We start from the raw sequence: 15,125 nt of genomic DNA, 5'->3' as shown, positions 1-15,125 counted from the left end.
GTGGGGGAGGGGTCCCAAAGGGAAGAGTGGCACATACTCTGCTCCCTGTCAGACCTTAGTCTCTTCTGCTGCTTCCCACAAGCAAACCGGGCCCTTCTGGTGCTGGATCTCCGTGGGTGGGCTTGTGTTCATTCTAGGACCCTGTGGGTCTCTCCAACGAACTCTCCTGTGAGGCTGGGAGTCTCTCCCTGTGCATTAACCCCCATAGGTGTTTTGAATCGGTGTTTTGAGGCTTTATTTCCCGGCACTGGGGCCCTGGGTTGCGTGGTCTGTGTTGCTCCCCAGTTATGTGCATGCGAATGTGGGACCACCCAGTCAGCCAGTCACCTTGCGCGCAGTGCCTCGCTTCACACTCGCCCCCTTGCTGGGTCTGCTCGTTGCCACCCCGCACCCAGAGTCTTCCAACTGCTGCCTGGGCCCCCAGGGTTTGCCTTGCACACCCGGTGTCACTTCTTCCTGTGCTGTGCCGACCCCTCTGACCCCTCTCCGCTCTGCCTCCCGACTCCGCCCCGCCTACTGGTCTGGATGAATGTGTCTATTTTAACTCCTTGGTTGTCCGACTTCCATACAGTTCAATTTTCTGTTAGTTCTGGTTGTTATTTTGTTTCTAAATTGATGTTGTCCTTATTTTGGTTGTATGAGGAGGCACAGTGTGTCTACCTACCCCTCCATCTTGGCTGGAATTCTGATAGCTCATCCGATTTATTTATTTTTAGAGAGAGTGGAAGGGATTGAGAAAGAGAGGGAGAGAAACATCAATGCGTGGTTGCCTCTCGCATGCCAGCTGGGGACCTGCCCTGCAACCCAGACATGTGCCCTGACTGGGAATTAAGCTAGTGACCCTTTGGTTCACAGGCTGGTACTCAATCCACTGAGCCATACCAGCCAGGGCATTTTTGTATAGTTTTTAAAAACTGCAATAAAGTTTATTGACAATGAAAAGCACTCGTTGTAAGTACACAGTTGCATGAGTTTGAACAAACGAATGCGCCCTGTGTATCTCATACTCCATTCAAGATATAGAATATTTCTCTGGCTCCAGAAAGCTCCTATTGCCTTTTTCCACAGGGTTCTGACCCCCCAAAACCACTGCTGTTCACATGTAGGTCACCGTGGATTTGTTTGCCTTGCTTGTCTGTGGATCCACCTCTATTTCATACCCAGTCTTTCTGACGGAAGTGTTGACCTCCTTCTAACCCTCAGACCAATGAGACAGTGTCTGTTGGATGCGTTCCCCGTGGAACCCTCTGTCCTGCGTCCTTTGGACAGGTTGTCCTCTAGGCGGGGACATGGCTTCTTTTCTGAGGCATTTATCTTTTGTATCATGGTCAGGAAAGTAAGAACTGATAGAGATTTCAGCAGAGGGAGGGGTAGTATATGTGTGTGCATAAATATAGAATAATACTTCTCTGAATTTTGACCTGTCTAGGTATTTTTAAAGTGGTTAGTATCCACGAATACCTTCACTTCCAGTCCAGGATCACAGGGCGCATTCTGGTGTTTCCCCAATTTGTCCTTCTGCAACAGTAAGAAACCTGGGTTTCAAGATTCCTAGCATGTTTTCCTGTTTGGCCTATTCCCCGGCATGTAAGCAGGCTCGTCTTCCTCAGCATATACCTTCTCCCATGTGTTCATCCTCCACAGCGGTTCTCACTAGGACAGACCATCCCCACTCCAGGTCCCGTGTGTGGAACCCACCTCATCTTCCCGTGGAGGCTCCGATGCCCGATATGGGCCCCCACCCCATAGGGATAAGTGCCCACCTCGCTCTGCCTGGGCTTCGATGAGTCCTACTCGTCCGGCCCATGCAGTGTCCTCCCGCCACCTGTGCAAAGGCCTGGGTGGCCGTGTGCCACCTAGTGGCTCCGGGCTCTGCTGATTCTCTCTCCCTTTCCCTAACATTTTCCTTTTCTCAGTCTTCCTGTACCAAAGAGTGCTTCTGTCTACCCATCTACCTAAGCTCAAGATCTAAATACCCTTGAATATGCGCCCTTCTTCTCGCTACTCACGGCTCTTCCCAGCTAAAGCATGAGCAACTGCAGTGGATTCAAAATCTGTCCGCTTCTTTTTATCTCTGTTCGTTTTCCCTGCACCTATGAGTCTCCTCGCTGATGTTCTCTTTCTACTCTGTCTCACCTCCCACAAGTTATTCTTACAGAGCAGCTGGCACGATCTTTTAAAAGCATAAGACATGATGTCCTTTCGAACCCTCTACTGGCTTCCCATGGTGCTTACAATAAAATCTGCATTCCAACCCGGTGTATGCTATATATATATATATATATATATGGCAATCGATCCTGGCTGCGCATTAGCATCAGCAGGGGAACTAAGAAGCCCTAAGCCTGGCCCCACCCACATGCAGTTAAATCAGACTCTTGGGGAGGTGGCCCAGCGTCAGTATTTTTGAAGTTCCCTGATGAATCTAATCGTCAGTCAGGCTTGGGAATCACACCTCCCTCTGCTCGCCCCCATCCTCTCTTCTCCCCTTTCCTGACTGGCTCCCTTTGACTTCCCAGAGGGACCTTTCCTTGACCACCGTACCTGCAGTTGCATCCTGCCTCACCCGTCATCCTCTGCTGCGTTGCTCTCTTTGAGCACTGCCTAGCACTGTCACCAAGGTCATCTTACTTCTGTACCCTTTCTTTAGCATTAGAGTGTAGATAACACTTGCTCACCACTGCATTTTGGTGCCTAAATTGGTGCTTTGTAGCTGCTTGTGTGTAGAAGGGAGGAGAGCCGAGTGAGGGGCCTGTCATGTCACGTGGGAGCTGGGGAGGGAGGGAGGCTCTGGGCAGGGGAGGTGAAGCAGAGCAGACTGATGGAGATCCTCAGGTGGTTGGAGAAACCAGGTGAACTAAACAACTTGGACAGTGGAATTAGGAGCTCTCTGATACTGCAAATCAGAGGGGACAGGTTTTTGTCTGAATTGGTATAGTCCCAGGAAGACAGAAGTGACTGGTTTCCTTATGGAAATACAGCCTGTACCATCGAGTCAATGTTGGTGTTCACCGGGCCTGCCCTAAACTTTTGGAGACTGTCATTTCACTACGTGTTGGTAAGAGCAGCTGTCCGGACTCAGCCAGCCCCCCACCGCCCCCTTCATTTCAGTTGCCTACTAGTCAACAGACCGTCTGAAATTGCTGTCAGTTCCTGCACTCACTCATTTGGTCAACCTTCGCTATCTCTTTGCATCATGATGCATTCAGAAGCCTAATGGCATTAACATCTTTAACTCTGATTATCTTGTTCTGAATGTTGGGATTAATTGAAAAATTGTGTTCTTGCTTATCTCACAACCCAGATTAGTAATGGGGACATGAGCACACATTCTCTTGATAAAACTTCAGCCCTACTTTGTGCACATTGTTGGAAAAGACAGTAATGCCCGACCCCCCCAAAAAAAAGAAGGAAAAGAAGAAGAAGGCTGCAGGAAAGGAGGAAGACCTGTATGAAACGGGTTGGCTCCATACACAAAGCTGTGGGCACAAGTCCGCAGGAGCCAAGCAAGGCAGCAGAGGACAGGACTCTGTACGTCGCTCCTGCTCCGGGGTCTCAGGAGTCAGAGCCAACTGCACTCAACAGCGTGGAACCACTGGTGAACTGTTATCGTTTGCCTTGCCGTTACCAGCAGTTGAATTTATGGAGCCTTGATGGTATATGAATGAAACTCCAGGCATAGACAGTGTTCTGTGACTGCCTAATGCCGAGCAAAATGTTCACTTTTACAAATTCAGCCTGGTAATTTTGTGCCTTTAGATAGGGGTTTTACACATACCATGAGTCCAGAGGAGACTGAGGAGGTAAAATAGGTTTTCAAAAATGACAGGTTTAATTCTGGGATGAATGGCTGTGCAAAAACACCGTTTACAAAAGTAGCGGTGAGTTCCTCTCTGAAAGTGAAGCAAAGCCTGTGTGATAAGAGCTTGGTTTTATAGGACATTGGGAGGTGAGAACTGGCTGGAAGACACTGCAGTATTGTTTCTCAGCTTGTCTCGCCCCATCCCAGGGTGGAGGCTAAGTCATTCCTTCAGGCAACAGCGTTTTCTCGTGTCAGGAAGTGTGAGCCAGTGGTGAAGACTTGAGACTTGGGAGAAGCGTTCAGCTTGGTATTGTGCCTGGGTCTCTCGCACCCCTTGGCGTTCTAAATTAGGAGCAGTATTTCCTGCTCAGGATCTTTCTCTCCACCATGAGCCTGATGCAAACCTCTAATGATTCCGCAGGACGATGCCCTATTGCTCCCTGTAAAAAGCAAAACTTGTTAGATTTTTGAGTACTGACAGCTTAGAATTTTTGAAATGTTTAAATCTATGCACAAAGAAGGTATATTCAACTTTCTACTTCTAACATGTCCCATATAGATTGTGTATCTATTTTCTGGGCAGTTTAATGTAGCACAAAATATGAGAAAGATCTAGAACCCTATTAGCAATTGCCTAACATTTTAATTATGGCTGTTATGTATTTGGTGTATGTTTACAGCTGCTTTACACGTGTCTCACAATAAGGCGCCTGATGGACATGGGGAATGAGGGGAATTATTACAGTGAGTTACCTATAGTGGGTGTTCAGTAAATGTTTAATATAAAATACGCATTTATGGACAGATTAAATTGTATACTCTACAAAGTAGATGGTAGGAAAACATCCACATGGACATTGTATTTATTGGAATTTTGAAAAGGAAGTTAAAACTTTTGCATGTGCGTGTGTGGGATGAGAAAAAAGTTATTTTTCACCATATACCTTCTGTAATGTTTGCATTTTTACCATGTGCAAATGAGACATTCAGACTCTGCAAACTAGTTATATTTTTTAAATTATAAAGTAATGAGATTTTTAAAAAATCTTAGGGTAACCAAATTTAAGAATCATATAATTAAAGAACATAGTTACTTAAAAATATTTTTAAACATTCAAATTATCATGTTTGTATTTACCTATAAAACAACTCTTTGTAAAGTCCAGCCTTCTCAACTCCTAAAGCTTTTTCTTAAAGCCTCATCAAGCAAACACATTAAATCTTTTTGCTGGGGGTGGGGGGGTGCTTGTATTGTTACCATGAATTATTTGAAATGTTATTTTATTATTTGTTTCAGTTTTTTTAGGTGCAAATATTTGTGTATATAAGGTTTGCTACTCCAGTTGAAAGTTGTTCCAGAATAGACTTCTTATGCTTGGAACTTAGAAGAGAGAGAAGAGGAAGGGGGAGGGAGGGAGGGAGAAAGGGAGGGAGAAGGTAGAGTGAGAGAGAGAGGAAGAGAGAGAGAGATGATACAAATTATTTTAAAATATCTGTTTGAATAGTGTCAGGTGACTTGTAGAGTGTATACTGTATGGATGCCAGTCCAGATTCATCCGTACGAAAGCACTGAGTGACCATAAGGGGTTAATCAAGGTGTTAAGAGGCTGGGCTGCCTTCTGTTCTGTTTTTTTGTCTGTCCTTTCTCCAAAGGAGCAGAGATGAAGCATGGCTGTAAATGAATTTTAAATCCTTTAGTGATAAAGAGAATAAAAACAATCGATCTAGATTTTTATTGTATAATAAACCAAAACATGCACATTCTAACATATTGTCTGCTAATTGTCTCTTGAATTCCTTCTTGGTGTTCTAACAATATAGGGTTGTATATTGCTTATATCTTTATATTATCCCAGGTAACACAAAACATTTTGTGTTCTCTTATTCCTTGACAGGTTGGTTCCGAGGATATACCCTCCAAAATAAATCTAAAAAGGTACGGCTTATCATTCAGTTTTTGCATTTGAAATCTGCCTGCTAGTTTTGTGCGGTGCTGGTATCTGCTCTCTGCTGTCTCTAGACCTAGTTTGCTTTCTCTCTGCTGGCTGTTCTTTAGATGTGAAAGCAAACTCTGTGAGCTCACTGCTCCAGCAACACAATGCAGGCCCAGCAACCGTCTGCCTTGGGACAGAGGCCCTGAGGGGAGTTCTCAGACCAGGCCCGGCCTCTGCAGGCTTCTTGAGCCCTGTCCCTCTAGCTGAGCATGCGGTGATACCATGGCCTTTTATCCTTGGTCTGTCTTTTGAAGGGGGGAGGCATGCTTCCTCTCTCCTTTAGTTCCAGTGCTAGACTCCCAGCACTAAAGGGTCCCCGTTTCCCCTGATTCTTTCCTTCACTGTGCTGTGGACCGACCAGAGCGGCAGTCTTCCAACTGTGCACGTGACAGCCCCCACCACACACCATGAAGTCAGTGCAGTGGGTTTATAACCACTATTTGCAAAACAAAACACCCTCCTAAAAATAGAAAAGAAAACGGAATGCCATGGTAAGTATTATTTCAGGAAACTTGGTTTTGGTCCATATTTTTACATAGGTTATCTACTGCATTTTAAGTTGTATTGTGTGTCGGATAAGTACTGGGTGGCCTGTAAAAATGTGTCTCATCATGGGCAGAGTCATTATAAAATAATGACCCCAGTGGGTTCCTTTTCCCAGGGCCGTGACCACTGACCATCAAGCGAATTAGGGCTGTTAACCCTCCCTCCCCGGTTTGTTTAGGCCAGGTCAGCCCTTTCCCTTCACCCTGGGAGCCAGCCCAGCACAGCGTGTCAGCACTCTCTATTGAAAGAGCCCCTCCGTAGGGCTGCATTATTTCACAGTTAGTTCACATGCAAAATAGGGAATTAGCAAAGGGCGGAGGGCAGCATTTCAGAATTCATCGAGAGCTGAATTTAAAAAAAGAAAAAACACACGCTCTTTTGTGGAGATAGAAGCAACCCGTGCCCACAGCTCTCCAAAGGGCGCCGGGCCGGAAGAACACCTTTCCACAGGTGCAGCAGCCGTGAAACACCAGCCTGCCCTGGGCAAGCTTCCCGCCTTGCTAGAAGCTTCAGTCACACTCAGTATTTGCACTTGCCCGCTTACACACACACACTGTTAACTTGGTGACTTAATAACCTGCCAGAATAAAGGAGTGTTTGCTGGTGATACGAACATCAACTCCTACTGCTTTGCTCCTGTGATTCCTCCCCGGCTCCTGCTGCTGAATGTTTCCACCCACAGATTGTTGCTCGTACCACACGTCTCCATGTCCAGCTTCGCTGTTTTCACTGCATGTCTTGTTCACTTTCATTTCTCCGGCCTTCAAGTGGGGACCTAGGACGGCGTCAGCCTAGGAAAGGTTGTAGCGGAGGCCTTTCTGTCAGGACTCCGGTGAGACCAGAGGACCCGGAGGGCCCAGTGTTCGCAGCACCTCTGCCTCTCAGTTGGGGTCTAACCCCATCAGTGTTTATTTTATCCATACTTACAGAAGTATAGTTATTTCAGAGCATAATATTAGAGTGAATTACTTTGAATTTCTAAATTTATTAAAGCACAGAATACTCATGTCACTTAATTCCCTACCATTTAAAAGGTTAATTTTAAAAATGAACATTTAAAACCACTCTTGATGTCAGACTGGTGACTGAATCGTGTTGACACAGCTTTCCCTCCTCTCACAGAGTCTGGCCTGGGAGGACCCTTTGCCAGCACAGGTGGCCTTGGTTCCTGGGGTGTCCCATGGTCTCCTAACGCAGCAGAGCACCCAGCTACTGCCTTTGTGGTGCGCTTTGATGGGTGCGCCCTAGGACTAGAGGAACGTTCTGAATGGGGTTTTAATTTTTTTTCTTTTTTCTTAAAACCCTCATTTCAACCTTAAATCTCACCCTTTAGAAGAATTATTTCAGTAAGAGCTTCCCTTAGTTCTTGATAATTAAGCTTTGTAATTCAGTGAAATGATAGTGCAAAGGAAGGCCATGTATCGATGCCTTTGCTTTTAAGTTGAAATATCTTTTTTGGTGGGAGATCTGGCAAACATACAGGGAATTGAAAGTCAGTTGTCATGAATTCTGCTCGGCTTTTGACACCCCATCATTAATTAAGAGATCAGGCCTGTTTGAAATGCTCTGCTAATGTTGTTTTCTTCATTTGCCAGTCTTTAGGGGAAGAGCTATCTGAAAGGCTTATTATTTTGATGGAAATTTTTGGTGTCATTTGCAAGCAGACGTAGCCATTTAAAGTGGCAATAAAATGAGCTAGTGGTTTTACAAATTGAAGAACTCAACAGCTTTGGGGAAACTGCTGTTGATCCTCACAGGGTTGTAGATAAGGACAGTATCTAGAAAATTGTTCGTTTATTAATTTTTATTAACCAGGTGAGTAAATAGGTTACTCTGAGAAAGGAAAAAGCAAAATTGAGAGATAGGCTGTAAATCAGAAATATACGACGCGGGTTTAATCTGGATCTCCATGGGTCCTAATGGCACCAGAAAAGTTCCACAAGCCTCCGATTTCCCGGGGCAATCGGATGTCAGTAACTGGATCTGTGCTGGCGTGGGAGGGTGATGCCTACAGAGAACACAGTGGTGATACAACAGAATAAATACTCTCTTAATATGGAAATCATCATGGCTGGGTACCCAATATAACTTACCGGCTTAGGTGTCACAGTATAAGTCAAATGCTTCTATCTCGGGTTTCTCCCAGTTATGAAGAGGAGCCCAGTTCCCAGATTATGAATGCATGACAGTTTTAACGGGTCCTTCACCTTCTTGATGGCGAAACTCTGCTGCAAGGACAGCCCTCGTTACACCTTATTTAACCTTCAAATGCGGCTCTTTGTAACACCACTACGAGTGGTCCATCTTTGTCCAACCATCTCCCCCTTTTTTTGAGTGCTGGACATTTGTTTATTATAGAATATACCTAACATAAAATCTGTTTTAATCATTTTAAAATGTATGGTTCAGGGGTATTAATCACATTCACATTGTTACACAACCATCCCCACTGCCCATCTCCAGAACTTTTTCATCTTCCAGAACTAAAACTCTGTCCCCATGAATCACTGACTCCCCATTCGTCCCTCTCTTCGGCCCCTGGCAGCCCCCATTCTACATTCCATCTGGATAAATTTGACTACTCTAGGTATCTCGTAGAAGTAGGATCATACAGTATTTGTCTCTTCTTCTGTGTCTGGCTTATTTCACTTAGCATCATGTCCTCAGGCTGAGCTTTGGACAGCCTAGCCTTGTTCTCCAGAAAGATGGCAGTCAGGACAGTATTTACATTAGCGTCTCAGAAGAAACACCCACAGTTCCCTAGGCATCCTGAGGACTGACAGACAGAAGCTTCAGAACCCCAGAAATCAGGCATGGAAGGAATTACATACACATTGTATTTTTGTGTTTAACTGGTCATTTCCCCAAAATCACTGAATTCTGCCCCTCAAATGAAAGAAGTCACATTACCTTGCTTAGGTGTGTGTCCTGGGTCTTTGGGTTAGTGCTTTCTCACTTGTGCACCCTGCTCCTGTCCCTTCTCAGAGCCAGGAGGGGACGGTGTGCACTTCTGGGGTTCTCTTTGCCTGGTGGGAAAGAAGGGCCATCTTCCTTCTGACTCAGGTCCCCCTGTCATCAGTGCTGGGAGCTGCTCAATCGCAGACTTGCTTGCTGTTTCCTGTTTTCTTGTCAAAGAGTTAAAGGAGACAGAAGAGTTGTATGGATAAATACAGCGCTCGAAGCTAGACACACCCGGACCCAGGCTGAAATTCACTGGATTCTGTCTCTGTGTGGCTCGAGGATCTCTGGGCACACCGGAGTCTCTCGCGCCATCCCCCAGGCAGCGGACGTCCCTCTCCAACCCTTGTGGCAAGCCACCCTGACACGGAGTGTGTGCAGGGTCATGCTGACTTTTCCAGCTGAGCCCATGGTGCCTGTTAAACAGGTTCTTCTCTGGCCTCTGCTGGCCCAGCATGCAAAGTCCCATGAAACAAGGAACCACAATGCTGTTTCCAGACGGCAGAGTCTCTGGTTATCAATGACCGAATCTCACAGTTGAGCAACAGAAGCTTTGGCATTTAAGAAAACTGACATTCCTGACTCGCTTCCTGTTGGTTAGATCTGGCCTTCACTTCTTTGGTTTCTGCTGACCAGGTTCCAGCCTTTCTTTTAGGTCTTTGTGCCCTTTAGTTTTCCCCCGGGCAATGTCCCAATACTGATGGAGAATTGCCTCTTAAGTTTATAGAATGGAGAGCAGTTGGAGACTGGGAAGTGCTAAAAATAACCTGCTAACCAGTACTACTTGGTTTGAGGCGCATTTGGTTAAAGTGAAAGTGCTGAGAGGCATCACTTTAGAAAATCACTACGGTTTTATGGGCCACAAAGTGTGAGCCCCCACCTTACTGATTACGTGGCCCCTTGAAAAGGAATCGTCTCATGGCAAGCAGGATCTGAAGGGGTTAAACTCCCCCTCACTGCAGCTCCAGGCTGACTTGGGCACGTTTGCCTGTTCATTTGTAGAGCCTTTGTCTTGAGCTCTGAACCTGAATCTTGATTTATACCTTTCCATGTGTCAGCCATGATTTCACGGAGGTGGCCCCCTGATGTCATCATGTCCGACAAGCCTGAATGCAGGCGGCAGCTGTTGTCCAGTGTCCTCTCTCCCCTCCGTTCATCCTTGCTGCTGTCCACACACTTCCCTTTGGGCTGAGATCTTCATGGCCGTGTAACCAAGTTCTTCTCTCTGTAGGGTATTTTCCCTGAAACATATATCCATTTGAAAGAGGCAACCGTGGAAGACCGAGGGTAAGTTCCATTTCGGGGAAGACTCCTAAACAGTGATGAAGACGTAAAGTTAATTGAGGAATGCCTTGCTTCTTAGTCTTCTCGACTCATTAATTCCACTCCTTAAATGAGACATTTTCCTGGCAGAATTCCTTCTTCTGTCTTCTCTTTTCGTAATGCCTCTCCCCAGTACCCTGCCCCAGGACAGTAAAGACAGGTGACAGAAGAGCGAGTCTTTACCTTCTTCTTGCACCATTTGTTCACTGATGGTTTGCTCACGTGTGTGCATGTTCATGAACGTTTGATGCTCTTTCTCTGGTGAGACCTGAGGCCCCCGTGTGGGAACTCTGGGAGATAAAGGCGCAAGCTGGTCCTGCACAAATCAGCCCTGAATCTTGGCCGGGCCTGCTAGCCTTAGGCCGCCTTGGGCTTGGAAAACAAATCTGGCCCCGTGTTTGTCACGAGCTAGATGAGAACTGATAAGATGATGTATGTGAACGTGCTCTGCAGATAAACTTCATTGTGCTGTGGGCATTTTCTTGTTCACCCTAAGCATGAGTCCTGGGAAGCCCTGCCTCTGTGGCGGCTAACAGTAGTGGGACACTCAGCCTGAAGTGGGAGAGCGAGGCCGCTTGGTCAGGGAGCCCACGGGCAGGGGAGTTAAGGAGGGAATAAGGAGTTCCTGGAGCAGGACTAGAGTCCCAGGGCCGATAGTGAGTCCCGAAACTTTCTCAGTCATAAGTTCTGCCCCCTTGTTTGGGAGATGAGAGGTGGAGACATGCCCCAATTCACGAAACTCCTTGGAAACCAAATCAGGCCGGAGAACCTGCGTCCTGGAGAACCCCCCTTCTGGTGGGCGTCTGGGCGCCCTGTGGTGTCGCTAGCCACAGTGCTTGGGTGGAGAGCAAGGGTGTGAGGTCCATTCCCACTACTTGGAGCAGCCACGTAAAATGCAGGATGCCTCGTTAAATTTGAGATTTGGATAACCCCACTTAGTTTTTTACAGTATGTCCCTGATATTGCATGAGACATAGCATAAAATTATTGCATCTACCTGAAATCCAGACCTAACCGGCCATCTTGTATTTTTATTTAAGTTTGGCCATCCTGCCACCAATTCCTGCTCTTAACCAGAGAGGAATTATGTGACTAAATGTTCGGCCTTTTTTGTTCTGAGTCTCTCATGAGTAGGTGAGGAGTTTGGTCTGTACGGTCTCCATGGTGAAGGCCGCAGGTGAGGGAAAAAACCTAGTGCCGTTCTGGAAGATGGCAGGGTGTCCAACCCCGCAGTGCTTGGTGCGAGATGCCGAACCCCAGGACCTGTGCACACATACCCCCGCCAGACCCCAGAAATAGATGCTTGGCAGACCCAGCTGCAGTACTGGATTTTGGCTTCTGTCCCTGGGAATCGCTGAAGCCAGCCTGGCTCAGTAATGAGGCTCCCATAGAGGTGCGAAATGGGGAGGTTGAGGCTGCGCTGTGAGTCCACTGCTTTGCAGAAAATGAAATCATTTTGAGAACTGTGGTGGCCTCCACTCCTTCCCTTTCCTCAGATGATTAGTTACGACAAAAATCTCCTACATAGCTCCCTCCCTCCCTCCCTCCCGATGGGCAGGTTTTGCTTTGTTTCAAGCCCAATGAGCCCCCTTTGCCATCTCTGAGCTTCGGGGAGTCTGAGCCCTGTTGAGAAAAACAGCAGTGGTTGGGCTGGAGTAACACAGGCCTGTGTCTGGCTCTCTCCAGGCAGAACGAAACAGTGATCCCTGGCGAGCTCCCGCTGGTGCAGGAGCTCACGTCCACGCTGCGAGAATGGGCTGTCATCTGGCGCAAGCTCTACGTGGTGAGTTTTCCCCTGGGGCTCAGAGCCAGTGGCGTCTTTCCTGGGCTTTCAGTCTGTCCTGCTTGAGAGCCGTCCTCTGCAGGGGTCGACCACTAGAGGACGACTTACCTGGACCTCACAATGGCTGAGAACCAGCAGGTGTGCATTCTCCAGAGTAGGGTCATGGATGAGGTGGGCAGTGGAGGAAGTGGCTGTAATCCTTAGTTCAGTCTTTTCCCAACTGACAGCGTGCTGATTGTAAAGTGATAAAGGTAATAACTGCAAATGCTTGCATAGTCCTTACTAAGTTCCCAGAACTGTTATTAATCCTACAATACTCCTATAAAGTAGGTGCAATTACTACCAATTCACCAGTGAAAAAAATCTGGGGCCTTCTGTTAACATCTCCACGTATAGAACATCAGGGGCAGCTATCCTGCAAGAGGCCAAGACTGTTCAGTCTGTTGGCCGCAAGTTTGTACCTGTGTCCACTTTAAGGGAGCTCTTTTCACGACATCGGGATGTACACACACTTTTTTAAAGGCCCCCTTTCCTGGAGGCCTTGTGTGTAAGCGTCACTGGTCTTGCCTCTGGAAGCATCTGCCAGGCCCTGTGGCGGCAGGGAATGCCTGTGCGTGTGCTGTCTCTTGTTCTCTGCGCGAAGAATTCAGTGAGGCAACAGACGTGGCTGGCTGCTCTGGGAGCCCGTCTCCTTCCTGTACCTGGCTTTGTTTATCTAGGTGATTTTTTTAGTCTTCACTCTCAACCAGGGGTGTCAAACTCATGTTCACCAGGGGCCAAATCAGCCTCGAGGTTGCCTTCAAAGGGCCAAATGTAACCTTAGGACTGTGTAAATGGAACTGCTCCTTAACAGTTACGTGAGAGCTCGGCGCTGCTGCGGGGCGGAAACAAGGTGCTGAGCCAGATTTGGCCCTCAGGCCTTGTGTTTGCCATCTGCGCTCTAGACCCAAATATGAAAACCAGTCGTTAAAAGCTCGTTCTGGCACACATCTAAGAATTCATGGACGGTATTTCATTTCCATCCAGGCTGTTTCCCAGGATGGATCACAGCAGTAGAAGTCACCAACCCCTTCAGTGGAAAAGTGCATGGTGGTTTTCCTCTGGCCATACTTCAAGGCCAAGTTTAAGCTGGTTCTTCTTCTTAATATATCTTCTAAAGACATTAATTCGTAATGTTTCCTTCTGGACTGTAGGAGCACTCATAGCTGACCCCATCCTCTGGTCCTAGGGGCATACCACCCTGTGATGCAAGGGATCTTTTGATCTCTTTATGTTTGAGGAGAGAGCTAACCTGTGAGTTCTTAAATCACAAGCTCCAGAGAATAGAGATGCTGTTTTAAGTCATCTGGCCTACGTCCAGTGTCTTGTGTTTATATTGAAAGCACTTTCTGGTTCTTAATTGATTGGTTAGTGGTGGGTGGGACCAGTTTGATGGATGAGGAATGACATACACATGAGTTAGCTCCTTAACATGGTCTTTCTGGAGATCGGTGAGTGGTGAAATGTACTCAATAATAAGTAATGGAGGGAGGGGTTTTTTTTTAAGGTGTAATGTACAAGAGTGGAGAGTATGCATGAGGCTGACTAGCAAGAGGGAGAGTAGAGTAGCAAGAGGAAACTCTTGCTAAAACACAACTCTTGGGCTGAGTTTATTATCTGTCCTCTACACATCCACAGGTAATTGTACCAAGTCTGCTGTTGAATAGAAATGAGAAGTAAGTGAACCAGAGAGGAAGAAGTAGAGCTCATTAGTTGGGCCTCCAGATCCCTTAGCAGTTACGTGGTGATGAGCTTAGGTTTGGCATTTCTCCTGTGTGTGCTCCACAGCTTAGTGACAGAATCGGGAGGTAAGTTTGAAAAACTAATCCCTCCCATCTCAGGGCAGCACATTTTTCATCTTAATTTTGACATCTAGTAAAATCGTAATTTTGACATCTAGTAAAAATAATTTTGTGCTTTGTGAATATTTAAACATGTCTTAGAGCTACTGTTGTTTGACGAAAATACATCCACTGTGGGAACCCTAATCATTTGATAGGGTGAGCAGCCTGCTTCTTCTGCTTTTGATACATGATCTCCCATTAAGAAATAATACACTTCCAATGGTTTGTTATAAATTGTGGCTAGAATTCTCCTCTTTGTCCTCAACCCCCGTCCCTTCCTAAACCATCGAAGGTTTACTTCAGACAGAATTTCTGAACTCCTTTCTCAAAAAGCTGTGCGTCAAAGGAGCAAACCTCAAACGTGTTTCGGTGGGGAAAAAAGTAGAAGGAACCAAAGTCTAGTTTTTACTGCCAGCAGCGCTCTCGCCACACACTTTCCCAGTGACTCTGTTTTCCGTCCTGTGTATGTTTCTTTGGTCTGTGTGAAGTGAACACAGGCTTTGCTCAGCTGCATCAGCACTTAGCTCGTTGTCCCGTGCGCTCCTGCCACAGGTGATGCTCTCGGGCGCTCCATTTGGTGGCTCTGATGACACCTGTGCGGTCTCAGGGCCTCCACTGTCCAAGTTCTGTTCCAAATCTAAGTTCATGGGACCCAGAGAGCCTTTAAAAAATTTTTTGATTCATTTATTTATTTACTTTTAGAAGAAGGGGGAAGGGAGGGAGAAATAGGAGAGAAACATCAACTGGTTGCCTCTGGGGACTGAGCCTGCAACCTAGGCATGTGCCCTGACCAGGAATTGAACCTGCAACCCTTTGCTTTGTGGGACAGCACCCAA

General features: G+C 46.7%; 1 protein-coding gene across 5 annotated transcripts in view; it reads left to right on the top strand.

Annotated features, from left to right (window-relative positions):
* The window catches only part of DOCK5 (dedicator of cytokinesis 5), a 197,287-nt gene that overhangs the window by 69,003 nt on the left and 113,159 nt on the right, over nucleotides 1-15,125 (top strand). For 4 of the 5 annotated variants that reach the window (XM_037038680.1, XM_037038678.1, XM_037038676.1 and 1 more), the window contains exons 3-5: nucleotides 5,698-5,738; nucleotides 10,532-10,587; nucleotides 12,310-12,406. In XM_037038680.1, the coding sequence (XP_036894575.1) occupies nucleotides 5,698-5,738; nucleotides 10,532-10,587; nucleotides 12,310-12,406 (194 nt within the window). The remainder of the gene's footprint in view (nucleotides 1-5,697; nucleotides 5,739-10,531; nucleotides 10,588-12,309; nucleotides 12,407-15,125) is intronic. The other variant, XM_037038679.1, reaches the window with a different exon arrangement.

Source organism: Sturnira hondurensis, unplaced genomic scaffold, assembly GCF_014824575.4.
Source record: "Sturnira hondurensis isolate 20B ecotype Veracruz unplaced genomic scaffold, ASM1482457v3 Scaffold0024805, whole genome shotgun sequence".
NCBI classification, from domain to species: Eukaryota; Metazoa; Chordata; class Mammalia; order Chiroptera; family Phyllostomidae; genus Sturnira; species Sturnira hondurensis.
This window is presented reverse-complemented; position numbering and strand designations above follow the sequence as displayed.